Consider the following 20,865-nt stretch of genomic DNA (forward strand, 5'->3'; position numbering starts at 1 on the left):
ATGTCAATTGAAAAAAAGGTACAAGGAAACACAGATCATTTGCAGTCATTCCAGCTTCAGTTTGAAGTGATTATGTTACTGTAGCTGTGTTGTTGGCTAGCTCCTCTGAACAACAGTGTCCTGACAAGTGGGCATATTTTCTATGCCAGGCGAAGTAGCGCCTCATCAGTTCATTGTTATGGATGTATCCAAATAAATGTCACTAGAAAACAGCTGAAACAAATGCAAATGCAGCTACTTTGCTGTTATTCTGGCTGCACTTTTTTGACGTGACTGTACGTTAGCCATAATTGGCTAGCTAGCAAGCAAGAGATAAGAAACGTTGCCAGCCAGTATGGCAATGGAACATTCGGAACGAACGACTGGGTCGCGTCCATAGATACAGAACAACAAGACTGAACGACTGGGTTGTGTCTCTAGCAACCCTAGATTTGTGTCGGGACTATATCTTGTGGAAGGCTGAAATAGTATGAATAAATGATTCAAAATAAGGTTTTTAATGAAAATATACCATTTTGGCACGGGCCATCACCCGTGCCAAAATATCCTCCAAACACCGGCTTCTCTGGCATTATCCCTTAAACTTCCCATGAAACTGTGGTTCGAATAATAATTACTGAACATAATCAGAACACTGCCTACAGTTGAAACTCGTTGGTATTGGTGAAAAAGGCATTACATGTATTTATTTTGTAATTATAATCAATATTTTAACAAAATTAATGTAATCAATTTCTGAGGAGTTATTTATCAAGTTGATACGGAGTTTGGTGTTTAAGGGTTTTCTGTAAACCTTATTCATTTTTTACAGTACTGAAGTTTTCCGTGCAATGGCCTGCCCTGCGAATCAAAACTGACCCGTTCATCGAATTAAGACGTCGAGGGAGACAGGAGCTGGAATCGTCTTAATATTACTGGACCGGGTTGGAGAAAGCTCGCGGAGGCCTTGCAATCACCCAAATACCGGGAGACAGGTCCTGGTTGCCGCGGGCGGCACTTGCGCCCTTCCCTTCAGCGCCACCGAGCCCTTATCACGCCAGCGGGCCCCACCAGCCAGAACCGGCGCGTTTACTGGGTTATAAATGTAGCTCTTCGTGTCAAAGGGTGTCTAATGCGGACGAAATAGAGCGGAGCATTCAACGATGTTTCAAACTCATTTTGCAGGACCCATTCATTCCAGACATTGCGCAGAAATGAGTGATGGGTTGGTTTGTCAGTGTCATCGAGTCTAGGAAGGCTATGAGTGAGATTAGGTGCTAATTGCTGTGATTTCCATACGATCATTTTAGAAAGGCCTACTGTAGTAGGCCTACACACAAATTATATTAATAAAACTTATTTATGTTACTCATTTGGAAATCAATAATTTTATTTCTGTTTTGGTCGTATTGAATTCAGTTAATTCAACACATTTTAGAGCGAGGGATGCCTAAAGTCAGACGTCTGTAAACTACAATAATTGTAACAAATTGTAAGCTTAAAACTGATGAATGTGTGACAAATTGGCAATTCTAATGCTAGTGACAAAAATGATTAAATCAACTGTTAAGTTAGGTGAATGAATGTGTCATAAAAAAAATAAAAATTGAGCATGATTTGAGCATGGTTAAATTGTGTGGAATTAAGTTTAAGAGAAAAAAAACGATTCATATTCGAGCATAGATATATGTTTTATTTATAAAGACATAAACGATATATGAAATTCGTGTTGCAACACAAGCCAACATTTTTTTTGTCTGTAAAGGCGGTTGTTTTGAAAAACGAATAACATAACAGTACTTTGATCAAGGAGTTTTCCACGGTTTTACAATCATGTGAATTGTGCAGTAACAAAACCGAAATCATCAATACATATTTTCCAAAAATATCATACACTAGTGTTTCCTCACATAGCGTCTGTTAAAATGAGGGAAAGTGCATTCAAAAACGCCAGTGCTGCTGAAAAAAAAACCTCTTGACGTTGTAACGCAATCTTGTCATCTCTTTTGTTATTTTCTGTTTCACTGAATGTTGCATAGTACGTCTGTAGACTACACAAGAACACGAAATAGATCAGTCAAAACTTTTTTTGTAAGGGTGCCGTTTTTATAGTCACACATAACATGTCAAACTGTCAATTGAAACATGGTCGGACACTGCCACAGCAATACAATTCGTTTAACTCTGAGGAGAGTATAGGGAAAGAGAAACACCTCTTTAAACAGCAATTTGCCAGCTCCAACCATAATCTAGCCTTCGTAAACACCAGTGTTGTTTTTCATGTTTAAAAAAAAAAAATCTGGATGAAACACCGCAGCAGTTATTTAGTTTAGGATTTACGCATTAGACTTGGATACAAGTGGGTGAAGTTCAGGTATAGGCTATACAAATAAAACCCTATCAAGGCTTGTCGTTATGGTGCTTAAAGAGACTTGCAGGTGTCCCCGAGTATTTCTCCGCGCAGGTGGCGAGTGCCGAGCCCGTGAAGGGGTATACGGCAGCCTGTCCAAAGGGTGCAATAGGGGTAGGGATGGGCGAGGTGATGCTCTGTCCCTGGTTCAGATAAGCCACCAGCCGCCTCATCTCCTCCAGAGCCTGAGCCTGCATGAGGATGTAGTTCTTTGCCAGGAGGAGAGTGGCTATTTTGGAGAGTTTCCTCACCGACGGGCTGTGCGCATACGGGATCACAGAGCGGAGGCCGTCCAGTGCGTCGTTCAGGTCGTGCATCCGTCTCCTCTCGCGCGCATTGATGCTCAGGCGCAGAGACCGCTGCTCTTTGGGCTTCTTGGAAAGAGGACCCCCGTGTTTGTCGTCGTCGAATGCGGAACCCCTCTTCCGGGGGTCCAGAGGGTCGAAACGGTCGTCATCGTCATCACTGGTCTGCTCCCCGCCACTTTCGTTGGACTTGCCCGTCTGACCGGAGAGGAAGTCGGCGGCCGGTGTGAGAGGATACCGCCCTCCAGGACTTCCAGTAATGTGCCCAGGTCCAAAGCCGAAGGCGGACTGGCCGTATCGCTGCGTCAGGTCCAGTAAAGTGTCGTTGCTGATGGACTTCAGCAGATTCTCTTCCCCGGCATTCATTTTCTCTTCCACAATAAGGACTAATACAAAATGCAGTTCGGTCGAAACTTAATTTGTCCTCTTCCTCCGTGTCGTTATTTTTGTGTGGAGAGGGTTCGCACACTACTCGAGTCCTTCTCAACACACTTTCTTTGTGGCTGTTCAGAACAGTTGCAGTGAATGGACTGTATTCAGCCCCACTTGACGTTCCCCGTGCGCGCATATACGTTTAAAAACCCTTCTGTAATTGTGTGTTTTACGAAGCGACATTAAACGCACGTAAATAGTGGCCTGGGTGAGAGACTGGAGCGGTGGCCTCCTCGACGGGTCCTTGTGTGCTTCTTGCCCTCGCCCTGGGCAGACTGTGACTCGCGCTCCATCCCACTCGCGCGTTAGTAGGAACGCGAGGCCCGTTGGGATAATCTATCTGTCCAATCAGGGGGGCGTTTTAATTACTATAGGGTAGAACGCTGGTATGATCCTATTTTCGATTAGAATAATGATAATTGCAAGACAAAATTGCACAATAGCTTTCGCCTATCATTTTGAGTTAGTCTATGTTTGACAATTGTGGTGGGCATCCTTTCGTTGTCCCCATAAAACACCCATATACCCAGAGTGAAGACAATCCTAAAATGTTTGAAACTGCACCGTTAGGCTACTTTAGGCAGGCTGCAAACAGGCTATGACTGTAACACTTTCTTGTTGTTTTGACAGTAATAGCCTATACTGTAAAACTAACACTAAAGTACTGTATTCATTATTTACAGTAGATTGCAATAAAGGGCAATGCACTCTGGATGATTTTAGGCCTAAACACTAAATCATACCCCAAATTCCAAAGAAACGTTGGTTTAACAGTACATTACTGTAACCACACAGCATTGTGGGAATGGCAAATGACAAGTTTTTCAAACCATTCTGATTGACAGGATTGAGAGACATTAAGGATTACAGTAATGCATTATACTGTTGTTTTATGGTAATTTACATGCAGCCAGTTGCCTGTAAGTTTTACAATGGTAAAAACGATTACAGTAACAGTATTGTATACTGTAAAACACGGTATGGTAACATATGGTACCTTATTTTAGGTAATTTACAGGCAACCGGCAGCCTGTAAGTAACCGTAAAAACAACAGGAAAGGTTTTACAGTGTAGACTACATTTTATTTAAAAAATATCGGAAATTTGTATGATCACAATGTTATGCAAATCCAACTCCTCAAAAACCCTGCAGGTGAAGTGTTCCAATTCACATATTGATGCATTTTATGGGCGTACAACTCAACTCCAAATGTGTAAAGTTCAGCTCCAGATGTGAAGATATTAACTTTTAGATAGAGGCCGATTCTTCCTGCTTGACCTGTGCATTGTTTGTCCAAACTCAAAGGGTTAATAGCATACAGATCCCACAGGCATGTCAAATAGCCTACAATTGAACAGCACAAACACATTGTGTAGTAGGCCATATTTGACCATTTATCTCTGTAGGTATACCGCACAGTGGTCCACAACGAATATCCAACAACAGCTTACATGAGGCCCATGCAAGCTGGCAGAAGAAAAAACAACACTCGCACAGTACATTTTTCACAATGAAAGACTAGTGTGGCTTTTTCATGACCATGGACAGCTCCAGTGACGTGCGCTTCAGCCCAGAAAAAAAAAGAAGGGGAGGGAGAGAGAGCGAGAAAGAGAGAGAGCCGCACCCGGTGGTTAGTAGCCTATTAATTGCGTAACCTGGCCGGGCTCCAGAATCAGGGCTTATCGGAGGAAGGGAGGCCCACGGCGGGGTGGTTCACCATGCACATTAACAGCATCAACACCAAATGCGCTCACGGACAGGGGCGACGGGGAAATGCACTGGAAAACATGGCATAGCACTGTTGGATTTATGGAATACATTCAGTGTCTTGCTAACTTTGTTGCATCATCACAATAAATAGCCTAGCTTTTCCCAAACATTTATTACAGGGACATAGTGATTAGCTATATAAAGAAACACATATCAATCTAAGTAACAGAAGCGCTGTGAAAGTGCCATCCCAAATAGACTATCCATGTTTGTCATTCATGCTTTTCTAAGAGAGTTGACTAAAACATACCAGTAGGTTAAAGTAACAGATGATAAGCCCAACATTCATAGCAGTAAAGCTAAAAAGCTCACCATTAGCAGATCCCAAGCACATACTTGTTTTCTACTTCATGGTTTCAAGATCTGTTACCTGGTCACCTTTGCTTGGTCTTTTTTTAAGTCCGGCTTGAAGTTAAATGTACTTGATACAAAGCATTTCAATCGAATTGTTGATTGATTTATCCTCTACAAGTCTCCTATCCCATCACTCCAGGCCTGCTGAAGCTCCACGTCCACTGACCAGATCCTAGTATGAGAGGAAAACACTGTCACCTTCTGTTCAGAATCACTCATTACACGATGGTTGTCTGAGTGCAGCAAGCACATAGGAAACATGCTCCAACTACTTGAGTTTAAGGAGTGTTCATAATGTTTAGAATGTTTATGACAGGTGTAAATTGCCAACCTTGGCTTTATACCTGTTCAAACAACAGACTACAGGTGGCAGTATGTACCCTTTCAGTTTGTATACCAACACATCGAAGTAGTAGAAGAAAATGGACTACTTCAAAATGGAGATGGCCTCAATGGCCCAGCCCATGCGTACACAGACACCATAATGGGACAGACACAACGTTGTGATCTCTAAAGCTGCAATACAAAATGTCAACTCCCTCAACACAATATTTCAAACTAAGTTCGGTAGTTGTTTTGAGTTTGTACGGATACTGTCAAAATAATTCGCTGGAATTTAGTCAGTCGGAATTGGAATCATTTCCTCAAGTCTCACCACATTTGTTTCTGTTTTCTGTAACATAGCCAGTAACGTTGTATTGTATTCCATTGGCTGAGACGCCGATTGATTGCCAGCTGTGAACAAACACACCTGTAGCTTGATGGGGATACACAGGAAATATTGGAACTGCAGATATTACTGCAAAAATGTACAGGTTCTTCTCAGGTTTTGATGCTACCGAAGTTAGTTTGGAGTTTTGTTAGAGCATTTCAGCTTTGCTAACATCGGATATTGAATTGCATTGATTTTTTAGGACGAGGCTAAATCATGCTAATTACTGCCTGTAGCAAAGGTAGGCATAAACAATGCATTATCGTGGATGCCACTGGCCGGCAAGGTAACATCATTTCACCCAAACATGTCGATCGGATGAACAATCTCTTTAATAACTACAGAGGGGGTTTTCTTAAAGTCCTTCAGTTGTCCATGACTTTGTCAATCAACTTGTTCTTAACCAATCTAAATAATCGTTTTGTGTTTCTGTATTAATATAGACTTTTTTAGTTTGATAGACGGGACCTTTATTTTAGTATAGGTTTCTCAGGAGACATAACAACAATTTATCCATACTACTAGGGGGTAGAGGTGTCAGTGATTTTGACCAGATAGACAGATCATCTGCTGAGATATACTATAGATCCCCATGTACTCGCCTATGATTGTAATTTTGTTATACCACGTATTGTATAACTGTGTAAAAAAACAAAATATCTGCCAATAGTATACAAAGTCTGCCAATGGTATAAACTGGTATAAATTAATTAACATAAACATTTTAGCTGCTCTGGCACAAAATCCATGACATTTTTTAGGCAGGTCTAAAGAAACATTATGATATGATTTCTTTTTAACGTATTTCGGAAGAAAAGAATAGCATATTCTGAGTCATCCTTATGTTAGGCCCCGATCTGGCCTTGCCCTATGGCTGTGGGCTACACTAGTTAATTTAGCCATATTTGCTTATAATTCCCGTGGCATTCTTTTATATTACTACAATTGAACATAGCTGAATGAAATACAGCTACACAACAAATGGTTGTTTTGTTTGATAAAGTCCTTCTTTATATCCCAAAAATGTCCGTTTAGTTGGTGCGCTTGATTCAGTAATCCACTCGTTCAACATGCATACAAACAAATCCAAATATTTACCAGTAAAGTTTGTCCAAACAAGTCAAAATATGTTTCTAATTAATCCTCAGGTACTCTAATATCTAAATAAATAATAACATTTAAGACGGAGAATAGTATGTTCAATAGGGAAGATAAATAACGAAGAGCGCGCACCTCATTCACGCGAGCAACAGGACTACATTTCTAATGAGAGACACCTTGGAAAAACTACAACTACTCGCTCATTTTAAAAAAACAAGCCTGAAACCCTTTCTAAAGACTGTTGACATCTAGTGGAAGCCATAGGAACTGCAATCTGGGAGCTATTTCTTTGTATATCTCATAGACAAGCATTGAAATGGACTGTGACCTCAAAAAAACATTTTCCGGATGGATTTTCCTCGGGTTTTCGCCATATCAGTTCTGTTATACTCACAGTATGTTTTCTATCCAATGCTACTGATTATATGCATATCCTAGCTTCTGGGCTTGAGTAACAGGCAGTTTACTTTGGGCACGTCATTCATCCGAACTTCTGAACCTAAGAGGTTAATCAACTTCTTGATATGCCACACCTGTCAGGTGGATCGATGAAGTTGGCAAAGGAGAAATGCTAACTAACTGGGATGTAAATACATTTATGCACATAATTTGAGAGAAATCAGCTTTTTGTCCGTATGGAACATTTCTGGGATCTTTTATTTCAGCTCATGAAACATGGGACCATCACTTTACATTTTGCGTTTATATTTTGGTTCAGTATATATGGAAAGTTGAGAAATTAATATAGTAGGCCTTCCCTATAGAAAGCTGATGGGATCCTCCTCTTTTTAATATAGGCCACCAAAACTGTTTTCTCATATAATTGCAAAAGGAACACTTATTTAATTCCATGCATCAATCAGCTATGAGGAGCTGGCTCTCGCTGCACAACAGGTGAACCCATTCCGCTCAAACTCTGAACGCTGGGGCTCTCATGAAGTGTTTGATTTTATTTTCAATTGCATTTGCATGTATGTCTGAGTGATTAGGGGGACAATAGAGATCTGAGTACCGGCCATTAGCGACTGGTTGTTAGCAAGTTTGGTAGGCTACTAATGACCATCAGAGGCATCCGAGCATAGTTAGGAGGAGGAGCATAGTTACAGTGACTCAACGGTAACGTGGAATTTTACTGTGGTCATGACTCCTGATTGCCGGTGTGGCTTTAATTCTTATTTTCAAGCATGGTGGTGGCTGCAACATGTTATGGGTATGCTTTTTTCAGGATAAAAATAAATGGAATAGAGCTAAGCACAGGCAAAATGCATTCGGTGGTCGACGTCACCGGCCTTCTAGTCATCGCCGATCCATCTTTCATTTTCCATTGGTTTTGTGTTGTCTTCCTCACACCTGGTTCCAATTCCATCAATTACATGTTGTGTATTTAACCCTCTGTTTCCCCCCATGTCCTTGTCCGGAATTGTTTCTTGTAGTGCTTGTGCACTTTATGCTGGTGGATACCGGGTTTTGTTTGACCCATTCTTTGATTGTTCTGTTTACGGTGTTTTTTTATGTTTATTAAACGACACCGTTGTAAATCAGTTTCCCCTCTCCTGCGCCTGACTTCTCTGTCACCAGTACGCACCACGTTACAGAATTCCAGACCCAAGCTATGGAGTCAGCAGGAGCAGGTACCCCAGGTATAGGGGTGGAGGAGCGCGTACGGGAGCACGCAGCCACGCTCCACTATCTTGGCACCGCCATGGACCGCGTTGTCCAGACAATGGACCACTGGGAGAGACAGGGAGTTCTTCCAGCGCCTCCACCAGCACAACCAGGGTCTCCCCTGAGTGCCCCTTTCCCACCTGAACCCAGTGGGATTCGTCTCTCCCTGCCCCAGGAATATGATGGGAAGGCTGAGAACTGCCAGGGGTTTCTTTTACAACTGGACCTATACCTGGCCACCGTCCACCCGGCTCCATTGGGCCGTGAGAGGGTGTCCGCCCTCGTCTCGTGCCTCACCGAGAAAGCCCTGGAGTGGGCCAACGGCGTGTGGAGAGAGGGAGATGTGGCGTTGGACCAGTTTGAGGAGTTCACCCGCCGCTTTCGGACAGTCTTCGACCACCCGCCCGAGGGTAGAGCAGCGGCTGAACGCCTCTTCCATCTGAGGCAGGGGACGAGGAGCACCCAGGAGTTCGCCCTGGAGTTTAGGACCCTGGCTGCCGGCGCGGGATGGAACGACAGGGCCCTGATCGACCATATCACTGCAGTCTGCGCGAGGACGTCCATCGGCAGTTGGCCTGCAGAGACACCAACTTCACGTTCGACCAGCTGGTGGACCTGTCCATCCGGCTGTACAACCTGCTGGCTACCCGCAGACATCCAGATGGGGGTCTGTTGGTTCTATCCCCCCGCACACCCTCTCCTATACCCATGGAGCTGGGAGGGGCGGTGCGCAGGGAGACCAGAGGGGGTTCCAGCTCGTGCACCATCTGTGGCCGCAGAGGTCACACTGCTGGTCGGTGCCAGGTTTGCTCTTCTGGGGATCGAGGCAGCAGGCAGGGCGCTCTGGCGTCACCCCAGGTGAGACGACACCATTCTCACCCAGAGCCCTCTGTTGCACATATGTTTGTGTATGTCACTTTCCCTGAGTTTTCCCCGCATTCGCAGCATAAGGCGCTTGTCAATTCAGGCGCGGCTGGGAATTTTATAGATAGATCGTTCGCTCATAGTTTAGGGATCCCCATTGTTCCCGTGGCTGTGCCCTTCCCCGTTCACGCCTTAGATAGTCGACCATTAGGGTCAGGTTTGATTAGGGAGGCCACCGCTCCTCTGGGCATGGTGATGCAGAGGGGGCACAAGGAGAGAATTAGTCCCTTCCTTATTGACTCTCCTGCGTTTCCCATGGTGCTAGGCCTACCCTGGTTACTTTGTCATGACCCCACTGTTTCTTGGCCACAGAGGGCTCTCACGGGGTGGTCGAAGGAGTGTTTAGGGTTTTCCTTTGGTGCTACTACGGTGGAAAGTCCGGACCAGGTCTCCACCGTGCGCATTCCCCCCGAATATGCCGATTTGGCTCTTGCCTTCTGTAAGAAGAGGGCGACTCAATTACCACCCCATCGACGGGGGGATTGTGCGATTAATCTCCTGGTAGATGCAGCACTTCCCAGGAGTCACGTGTATCCTCTGTCACAGGAGGAGATGGCAACTATGGAAACACATGTCGCCGACTCCCTGGGGCAGGGATACATTCGGCCCTCCACTTCACCTGCCTCCTCAAGTTAATTTTTTTGTGAAGAAGAAGGATGGAGGTCTGCGCCCGTGTATTGACTATTGGGGAATCAATCAGATCACTGTGAGGTACAGCTACCCGCTGCGTCTCATCGCCAGTGCGATCGAGTCAATGCACGGGGCGCACTTCTTCACAAAATTGGATCTCAGGAGCGCTACAACCTGGTGCGTATCCGGGAGGGGGACGAGTGGAAGATGGCATTTAGTTCCACCTCAGGGCACTATGAGTACCTTGTCATGCCGTACGGGTTCATGAATGCTCAATCAGTCTTCCAGGCTTTAGTTGACGAGATTTTCCGGGACCTGTACGGGCAGGGTGTAGTGGTGTATATTGATTACATTTTGATATACTCCGCTACACGTGCCGAGCATATGTCCCTGGTGCGCAGGGTGCTTGGTAGACTGTTGGAGCATGACCTGTACGTCAAGGCTGAGAAATGTCTATTCTTCCAATAGTCCGTCTCCTTCCTAGGGTACCGCATTTCCACATCAGGGGTAGAGATGGAGAGTGACCGCATTTCAGCCGTGCGTAATTGGCTGACTCCCTCCACGGTAAAGGAAGGGCAGCGGTTTCTAGGGTTTGCCAACTACTACCGGAGGTTTATCCAGAGTTTTGGTCAGGTAGCGGCTCCCACTACCTCACTGCTGAAGGGGGGACCGTTACGTTTGCAGTGGTCGGCTGAGGCGGACAGGGCTTTTGGTCACCTGAAGGCTCTGTTTACCTCGGCTCCCATGCTGGCTCATCCGGATCCCTCTTTGGCGTTCATAGTGGAGGTGGACGCGTCCGAGGCTGGGATAGGAGCCGTGCTCTCTCAGCGCTCGGCACGCCACCAAAGCTCCGCCCCTGTTTTTTCTTTTCGAAGAAGCTCAGCCCGCCGGAGCAAAACTAGGATGTGGGGGACCGGAAGCTGTTGGCTGTTGTCAAGGCTCTAAAGGCGTGGAGACATTGGCTTGAAGGGGCTAAACACCCTTTTCTCATCTGGACTTACCACCGCAATCTGGAGTACATCCGGGCGGCTAGGAGACTGAACTCTCGCCAGGCAAGGTGGGCCATGTTCTTTACCCGTTTTGTTTTCACTCTGTCCTACAGACCAGGTTCCCAGAACGTTAAGGCAGACGCACTGTCCCGGATGTAAGACACAGAGGAGCGGTCCATGGATCACACTCCCATACTTCCGGCCTCTTGCCTGGTGGCACCAATGGTGTGGGAGCTGGACGCGGACATCGAGCGGGCGTTACGCACAGAGCCCACTCTCCCCAGTGTCCAGCTGGGCATCTGTATGTTCCGTCTGCTGTCCGCGACCGTTTGATCTATTGGGCCCACACGTCACCCTCCTCTGGTCATCCTGGCATCGGTCGGACGGTGCGTTGCCTTAGTGGGAAGTACTGGTGGTCAACCTTGGCCAAGGACGGGTTTATGTTTCCTCCTGCTCGGTGTGCGCCCAGTGCAAGGCTCCTAGGCACCTGCCCAGAGGGAAGTTACAACCCCTACCCGTTCCACAACGGCCGTGGTCGCACCTGTCGGTGGACTTCCTGACGGATCTTCCTCCCTCACAGGGCAACACCACGATCCTGGTTGTTGTGGATCGGTTTTCTAAGTCCTGCCGTCTCCTCCCTTTGCCCGGTCTCCCTACGGCACAAGAGACTGCGGAGGCCCTGTTCACTCACGTCTTCCGGCACTACGGGGTGCCTGAGGACATAGTCTCTGATCGGGGTCATCAGTTCACGTCAAGAGTATGGAGGGCGTTCATGAAACATCTGGGGTTCTCGGTCAGCCTCACCTCAGGTTTTCACCCCGAGAGTAACGGGCAGGTGGAGAGAGTGAACCAGGATGTGGGTAGGTTTCTGCGGTCATATTGCCAGGACCGGCCGGGGGAGTGGGCGGCGTTCATCCCCTGGGCAGAGATGGCCCAAAACTCACTCCGCCACTCCTCCACTAACCTCTCCCCCTTCTAGTGCGTACTTAGGGTATCAGCCGGTTCTGGTACCTTGGCATCAGAGCCAGATCGAATCTCCTGCGGTGGACGAATGGTTTAAGTGCTCGGAGGAGACCTGGGACGCCGCTCATGTGCACCTGCAACGGGCTGTGAGGCGGCAGAAGGCAAGCGCCTACCGCCACCGCAGTGAGACCGGGTCTGGTTCTCGACCCGAAACCTGCCCCTCTGCCTGCCCTGCCGGAAGCTGGGTCCGCGGTTTGTGGGGCCATTCAAAGTCCTGAGGAGACTGAATGAGGTGAGTTACAGGTTACAGCTTCCCCCCGATTATCGTATTTACCCCTCGTTCCATGTGTCTCTCCTCAGGCCGGTGGTGGCTGGCCTTCTCCAGGAGTCTGAGGTGCGGGAGGTTCCTCCGCCCCCTCTGGAAGTCGAGGGGGCGGAGTCCCGGCGTACTCCGTTTGCTCCATACTGGATTCGAGGCATCGGGCGTGGGGCCTATAGTACCTCGTGGACTGGGAGGGGTACGGTCCGGAGGAGAGATGCTGGGTCCCTTTGGAGGACGTATTGGACCCTTCAGTGCTGCGGGAGTTCCACCATCTCCATCCAGATCGCCCTGCACCTCGCCCTCTGGGTTGTCCCCGAGGCCGGTGTCGGCGCGCTGCGGGAGCCGCGCGTCAACGGGGGGTACTGTCACGACTTCTGCCAAAGCCCGTCCCTCTCCTTGTTCGGGCGGCGTTCGGCGGTCGACGTCACCGATCTTCTAGCCGTTGTCGCGCCACCTTTCATTTTCCATTTGTTTTGTCTTGTTTTCCTGCACATCTGGTTTACATCTAATCATCATTACTATGTGTATTTAGCCCTTTGTTCCCTCCATGTCTGTGTGGGGTATTGTTTATTGTCAAGATTGGCACGCTTCCGGCTGGTTTGCGCCGGGTTTTGTTTTATACCCGTGCTTTGTGGCAGCCGGTACTTTGTACTTGGGTTTTGTACTTTGTGCTGCCTTACTTGTTCTTTGGGCATTTGTTTTGTGAAGCGGTTGCGTTCTGTTCATATGATTGCCTAAGTAAAGTGCTTTGTCCACTCATCTCTGCTCTCCTGCGCCTGACTTCAATGCACCAGCTACACCCACCTTTTGACAAAAATACAGTATTCAACGTCCACCCATGTCTGAGGATGTCGGGCAACGATATGGAAACCAGCCACTAGGGGCAAAGGTGAGCGCTGTTATCTTAAAGTAGCTTTGATTTTGCCAGGGTGTTGTGGATTAGGACGGTGGATGTTGTAAATTGCCTCTGATTCCAGCGATAGAAAGTTCAAATCCAGCAATAGAAAGTTGTTTTTGAGAGAAAAAAAATGTAAGCCTATCCCAAACCTTAGCCCTTACCATAACCATGTGGAGTTAATGCCTAAACTTAAACCTAACCATTTGCCTCTGATTCCAAAGGTTGCAAGTTTGAATCTAGCAATAAAGTTGTTTTTGAGATTTTTGTTTTAAGCCTCTCCCAAACCTGAACACTTACTTTAACCATTTGGAGTTTATGCCTAAACTTGACCCTGAACACTTTAAAATTTGTTTAATTCTGACGTGAGACTGAGAGCTATTTGAGTTTGTAAGCCAAACCGTTCAGACGCTACAGACGTTTTCTTGAGAAGACAGATTATCATGATGTCTTCTGGTCTGACAAACAGCGCCCTAGCTCTGTCACTTTTCACCGCAGATATGGAAGGCCGACATGCAAATGTGCAAATGCGGTGGATTGAGACGCAGCCCATGCAAAAAAATATACTTTTTTATTAAATTATTTAAATTAGATGGATGCATTGCTGTGTTAATCGACTTAAAGCTTTGAATTGAATGTTTTTTTTGTTGTTGTTTGGCCTACATTTTAAGTGAAAAATCTGAGTATCAGCCTAATTCTGTTATCGTGGAATTGCCTGTTTGACATAATATGCAACTTGTCACGTTCCTGACCTGTTTTCTGTTGTTTTTGTATTTGTTTAGTATGGTCAGGGCGTGAGTTGGGGTGGGCAGTCTATGTTATTTGTTTCTTGTTTAGGTTCATGGTTTATTAGCCTTATATGGTTCTCAATCAGGGGCAGGTGTTTGACGTTTCCTCTGATTGAGAACCATATGAAGGTAGGCTGTTCTCACTGTTTGTTTGTGGGTGATTGTCTTCCGTGTCAGTGTTTGTACCACACGGGACTGTTTCGTTTGTCTAGTCTGTTCCTGTTCGTGCGTTCTTCGTTTTATGTAAGTTCTCATGTTCAGGTCGGTCTACGTCGTTTTTGTTATTTTGTAATTTATTCAAGTGTACTTCGTGTTTTCGTCTTGTCTAATAAATTCATAATGTATTCATCACCCACTGCATTTTGGTCCGATCCTTGCTCCTCCTCGTCCGAGGAGGAGAACGACTTAGACGCCCGTTACACAACTTAACTGTAATTTTGCAAAAATAAGTTTGTTTTGGTCATTTTTAGTTTCAGATAACATTTACATATCTAATAATGTTTTGATCATAATTAAGTTAATATTTTGCTGTGATTGTTGCTTTTTCAACAGTTTATTATTGGGGGAAAAATGACCCCAGTTGATTAACCATGTATGTAAAATATGTTGTTAGTTTGAGGGTTAAACTCTTGAATTTGGTCTACCTATAGGGCCTAAATTGTCAGCATAAAATGGAAAGTTCAGACAGGCTTAACATACAGTATATTCGGAAAGTATTCAGACCCCTTGACTTTTTCCACAACTTTATGTTACAGCCTTATTCTAAAATTGATTAAATTGCCCCACCCCCTCCCCCATCAATCTACATACAATATCCCATAATGTCAAAGCAAAAACAGGTTTTTGTACATTTTTGCCAATATATTTTCATTAAAATGGAGAAATCATATTTACATACATATTCAGACTCTTTACTCGGGAACAGTACTCAGTACTGTTGAAGCACATTTGTCAGCGATTACAGCCTCAAGTTTTCTTGGGTATGAAGCTACAAGCTTGGCACACCTGTATTTGGAGAGTTTCTCCCATTCTTCTCTGCAGATCCTCTAAAGCTCTAATCCTCTAAAGTCATGTTGAATGGGGAGCGTCGCTGCACAGCTTATTTTCAGGTTTCTCCAGAGATGTTCGATCGGATTCAAGTCTGTTCTCTGGCTGGGCCAGTCGAGGACATTCAGAGACTTGTCCCGAAGCCCCTCCTGCGTTGTCTTGGCTGTGTGCTTAGGTTTGTTGTCCTGTTGGAAGGTGAACCTTCACCACCAGTTTGAGGACCTGAGAACTCTGGAGCAGGTTTTCATCAAGGATCTCTCTGCACTTTGCTCCATTCATATTTCCCTTGATCCTGACTAGTCCCCCAATCCCTGCCACTGAAAAACATCCCCACAGCATGATGCTGCCACCCCCATGCGTCACAATAGTGATGGTACCAGGTTTCTTCCAGACGTGATGCTTGGCATTCAGGCCAAAGAGTTCAGTCTTGCTTTCATCAGACCAGATAATCTTGTTTATCATGGTCTGAGAGACCTTTAGGTGCCTTTAAGCAGAGGAGTGGCTTCCATCTGGCCACTACCATAAAGGCCTGATTGGTGGAGTTCCACAGAGGAACTCTAGAGCTCTGTCAGATCGACCATTGGTTTCTTGGTCACCTCGCTGACCTACTCCCCCGACCAGCTCTAAGAAGAGTCTTGGTGGTTCCAAACTTCTTCCATGTAACAATTATGGAGGCCACTGTGTTCTTGGGGACCTTCAATGCTCTAGAAAACATGTACCAAAACATGATACCCTTCCCCAGATTTGTGCCTCAACACAACCTTGTATCGGAGCTCTACGGACAATTCCTTCAACCTCATGGCTTTGTTTTTGCTCTGACATGCACTGTCAACTGTGGGACCTTATATAGACAGGTGTGTGCCTTTCCAAATCATGTCCAATCAATTGAATTTACCATAGGTGGACCCCAAGTTGGAGAAAACATCTCAAGGATGATCAGTGGAAACAGGATGCAAGAGCTCCATTTTGTGTCTCATAGCAAAGGGTCTGAATGCTTATGTAAATAAGGTATTTCTGTTATATTTTTTATATATTTGCAAAAATGTCTAAACCTGTTCGCTTTGTCATGATGGGGTATTGTGTGTAGATTGATAAGGAAATGAAATGGGTCTGAATACTTTCCCGAATGCTCCGTAAGTGCAAGTCATTATCATACTCTGTACTGGCAAACATCATCTCAACTTTACCAGAACATGTAGGTCCCAAATTGGCCAGAAGATGGCAAGATTGTCAAACAAAGCCTATGATTTGCTATTCTATAGCCTCGCTGTAGGTGGCAATTCCTTGTCACCTCTTCATCAGAACTGGTATGAAAATACCGGATGAGTTAATAAAACAATATAGTGGAGGCCTAGTGGGGAGGTGTTTTTCTTAACCAGTTCTGTAAGTTGTTCACTTGCAGATAAAGGAAAGAGGAAGCAACTGTAGACTAAATCAAATCAAATTTTATTTGTCACATACACATGGTTAGCAGATGGTAATGCGAGTGTAGCGAAATGCTTGTGCTTCTAGTTCCGACAATGCAGTAATAACCAACGAGTAATCTAACCTAACAATTCCACAACTACTACCTTATACACACAAGTGTAAGGGATAAAGAATATGTACATAAAGATAGATGAATGAGTGATGGTACAGAACGGCATAGGCAAGATGCAGTAGATGGTATCGAGTACAGTATATACATATGAGATGAGTAATGTAGGGTATGTAAACATAAAAGTGCATAGTTTAAAGTGGCTAGTGATACATGTGTTACATAAAGATGGCAAGATGCAGTAGATGGTATAGAGTACAGTATATACATATACATTATATTAAGTGGCATTGTTTAAAGTGGCTAGTGATACATTTTTGATCAATTTCCATCAATTTCAATTATTAAAGTGAGCTGGAGTTGAGTCAGTATGTTGGTAGCAGCCACTCGATGTTAGTGGTGGCTGTTTAACAGTCTGATGGCCTTGAGATAGAAGCTGTTTTTCAGTCTCTCGGTCCCTGCTTTGATGCACCTGTACTGACCTCGCCTTCTGGATGATAGCGGGGTGAACAGGCAGTGGCTCGGGTGGTTGTTGTCCTTGATGATCTTTATGGCCTTCCTGTGACATCGGGTGGTGTAGGTGTCCTGGAGGGCAGGTAGTTTGCCCCCAGTGATGCGTTGTGCAGACCTCACTACCCTCTGGAGAGCCTTACGGTTGTGGGCAGAGCAGTTGCCGTACTAGGCGGTGATACAGCCCGACAGGATGCTCTCGATTGTGCATCTGTAGAAGTTTGTGAGTGCTTTTGGTGACAAGCCAAATTTCTTCAGCCTCCTGAGGTTGAAGAGGCGCTGCTGCGCCTTCTTCACAACGCTGTCTGTGTGGGTGGACCAATTCAGTTAGTCCGTGATGTGTACGCCGAGGAACTTAAAACTTACTACCCTTAAAACTTACTACCCTCTCCACTATTGAGAAGCAGCATGTTCAGTTGCCAAGTACATCCCTGGGTGACTGCCAGACAGGCCTGGAACCTTGAGTGTGCTAAATGGGGCTCCCTTAGTTTAAACATTAGCGCCCTCAGTTTGGGTTTTATGTCCCTATATAAAAATGGCAAAAAAGTCTAAATTATTTGAGTGACAGGCTGGGGCCCAAAACAAAGTATCTCGCTGCACTGTGTCGCTGTGTGTAGACAGATTGGTCTCATAGACTAGAGGTAACATAGTAAATGTAAATCCAGAACACTCAAATGAGTCTGATATATTACGTTTGGTATGGTTACATAACACAGAAGTTTAACCTATGGCGGCCGTCGACGGCCTTTATTTAAAGTACTATATCAGCCGCGAACAGACTTGTTTTTCCTAACAATAGTATCTTTGTCAATATCGTAAAATGAACTTGCTAACAACCTGTTGTCGTATTCAAGTGGCTGGGGTCATCAACCAGAAACCAGAAACAGGGTATGCTGTCAGTTGACTTTCCAGTACATTGTTTTTTTTCTTTTTACGTTACTCAAAATGACAGCACCAAAGCAGACATGACTTTTCACCGTGAAAGGGGTTTTACCTATGTTGATTGGTGATATGGATTTGCACTTTGAAAAGTGATTATGTTGAGGTGAGTGAAATTGGTAAACAGCAGACCTACAGTACCAGTCAAAAGTTTGGACACGCCTACTCATTCCAGGGTTTTTCTTATTTTTAAAAAACTATTTTATACATTGTAGAATAATAGCGAAGACATCAAAACTATGAAATGACACATGGAATTATGTAATAACCCAAAAAGTATATTTGAGATTCTTCAAAGTAGCCACCCTTTGCCTTGAAGACAGCTTTCGGTGCTCATGGAGCTCAAAAGAGGCGGGGCTCTGAATGACGGGTCGCCACTGGTTTTGCTGTATATAGTCAGCTAACTAGTTAGTTGTTTTGTCTTGTTTCTACCAATGTAACTCATTTGGAGACATCCCAAGCTGCGCGCTATAGCTAGCTAGCTAACTAGTCAGTCTCAGGCAAGAAAAATTGTGTGTACAGGTACATTTGGGCTGCGCTCACAAAGAGTCAACCTCAGCTGTCACTTTCACTAGCTAGCCATACAGACAACCAGCTAACTAGCCACCGAAATGAAGGCTAGAGTCATTTGTGTTTATCTGTTGGGATTAGGTTATGGTTTGTCATGTTTTCTAGGTGCAAATATTCATAGGCTATACATTGCCTCATTTTCCTATTATTTAACAGCGTAGCTGTCGTGTTTGGGTAGAAGAGGCCGTGCAGTGGAGCTCATATTATGAGTGGGATATTTGTTTACATAGCCAGTGTCATGACGTTGGCCTGGGGGTAGGTTTATGACAGTCATAAATACCTCTTCCCCCTTTTTTTCCCTCTCTCTACTCTACTGATGTGACATTTGAAAATCCTGTGGTTAACATAGAGATTCTGGGAACATCATAAGTTGGGGGGAAATTAACTATATTCTGGTAATCCGACCAATTGAACATATGCGGTGGTACTTAATGAATATGATGTCAGTTCGGTTGTCATCTGAGACATTCTCATCAATAATAGGAGGACATAAACTCTACAGTGGAAAGTCTGCACATCATAGTTATCAGAGTCACATGGAATTGTTGTTCAATTTAAATGTTTGAATATAAAATTATTGGTGAAGAGATTAAATGTAATTTTAGCTTCCAAATGAGAGATTTGGGTTTTCATAAGGTTATGGCTCTGCTCAATCAGTGCCCCGCCCCTGTGAAGGGACATGGGTTATAAAACTTTTCAAACACACCCTTCTCGCTCCACTATATAAAGCCTTGACGAAAATATAACCTCCTGTTCCAAGTACGTGAGGTCTGCAGCTTTTTGCGTTAAAAGGACTAACATGTCAACTACAGAACTAAGCCAACCTCAGTGTGAGCTTTGGTTGCGAATGGTATGAACTTTGAACTCTTATTCACTACAGAAGTGATACCTCCTAGACGTTGAGTTAGCAACAGCAGCTGCAAACGAGGGCTAGGAAAGAACAGACAGAGTATCCCGTCTACCACACAACGACGTTACTACAACGTATCCAATTTACAACCAGAGACATTCTTCAAAGAACAAAGGACTCGGTTGGGCAACACGGCCTTCCATCTACCACCAACCTACCGAAGCGCAGCACAGAGTAAATATTTATTGCATTTTCCTTTTCCAAATGGGCGGTAATTTAGAATGCATAAGATACTGTATTTACGATAGCATGGCTTCTCCCTTGGTTCCTCAAAGTCTTCCCGCTCTTTCACTCAAACCCAGCCCCCTTTTCTTTGTGTAACCAGCTGTCATATCTGTTCCGCCCGCTAGGGACGTTTTCCTTTATGACGTAATTTGTAATCAAGGTATGATTCATTCTGTGTATATGTAATTCTGTGTGATTAGTTAGGTATTTAGTAAATAAATAATTAAACCCAATTTTGTATTGCTGGTTCAACTTGTTAGCCAGGGTTCGTGAAGATAACCAAGAATTTATAACTTTCAGATGAGACTGAAATAAGGTGACGATTAATATTGACTGCTATTGATGTAAAATATTACTAGGTCTTTAAGAGTTTATTCGGAAGAAAACAGCTCTATAAATATTATTTCGTGGTGCCCCGACTCTCTAGTTAATTACATTTACATGATTAGCTCAATCAGGTAATATTAATTACGGAGAAAGGATGTTATAGAATAGCATGTCATATCACTTAATCCGGCATAGCCAAAGACACGACACCAGCTAACAAGTTGTTTCTACTGATGAAATTCATTTGGATGCTGCCCCAGCTTCGTAACTAATTGGCTAACATTGGTGAACTCTGTAGTAAGTCTGTAGAGAGAGGGACAGACACAGAGAGACACACAGAGAGAGAGAGACACAGAGAGACACAGAGAAAGACACAGACATGCAGAGAGAGACACAGACACAGAGAAAGAGACACAGACACACAGAGAGAGACACAGCCACAGAGAAAGAGAGGGAGACACAGACACAGAGAAAGAGCGAGAGACACAGACACATAGAAAGAGAGAGAGAGACACAGACACACAGAGCGAGAGACACAGACACAGAGAAAGAGACACAGA

At 44.8% G+C, this 20,865-nt stretch overlaps 1 protein-coding gene across 1 annotated transcript; it reads right to left on the reverse strand.

Moving 5' to 3' along the window:
- Window positions 1-2,379: 2,379 nt before the first annotated feature.
- On the reverse strand, window positions 2,380-3,060 carry LOC120019963 (class E basic helix-loop-helix protein 23-like). The gene has a single exon (XM_038963371.1). It carries the CDS (start codon window positions 3,058-3,060, stop codon window positions 2,380-2,382), a length of 681 nt encoding a protein of 226 aa, XP_038819299.1.
- Between the last annotated feature and the right edge of the window lie 17,805 nt (window positions 3,061-20,865).

The sequence above is a fragment of the Salvelinus namaycush genome, chromosome 25, assembly GCF_016432855.1.
Source record: "Salvelinus namaycush isolate Seneca chromosome 25, SaNama_1.0, whole genome shotgun sequence".
Taxonomy (NCBI): domain Eukaryota; kingdom Metazoa; phylum Chordata; class Actinopteri; order Salmoniformes; family Salmonidae; genus Salvelinus; species Salvelinus namaycush.

What these genes read in the sequence shown, in the direction of transcription:
- LOC120019963 (XM_038963371.1), bottom strand. Translation starts at nt 3,060, where the DNA reads ATGAATGCCGGGGAAGAGAATCTGCTGAAGTCCATCAGCAACGACACT.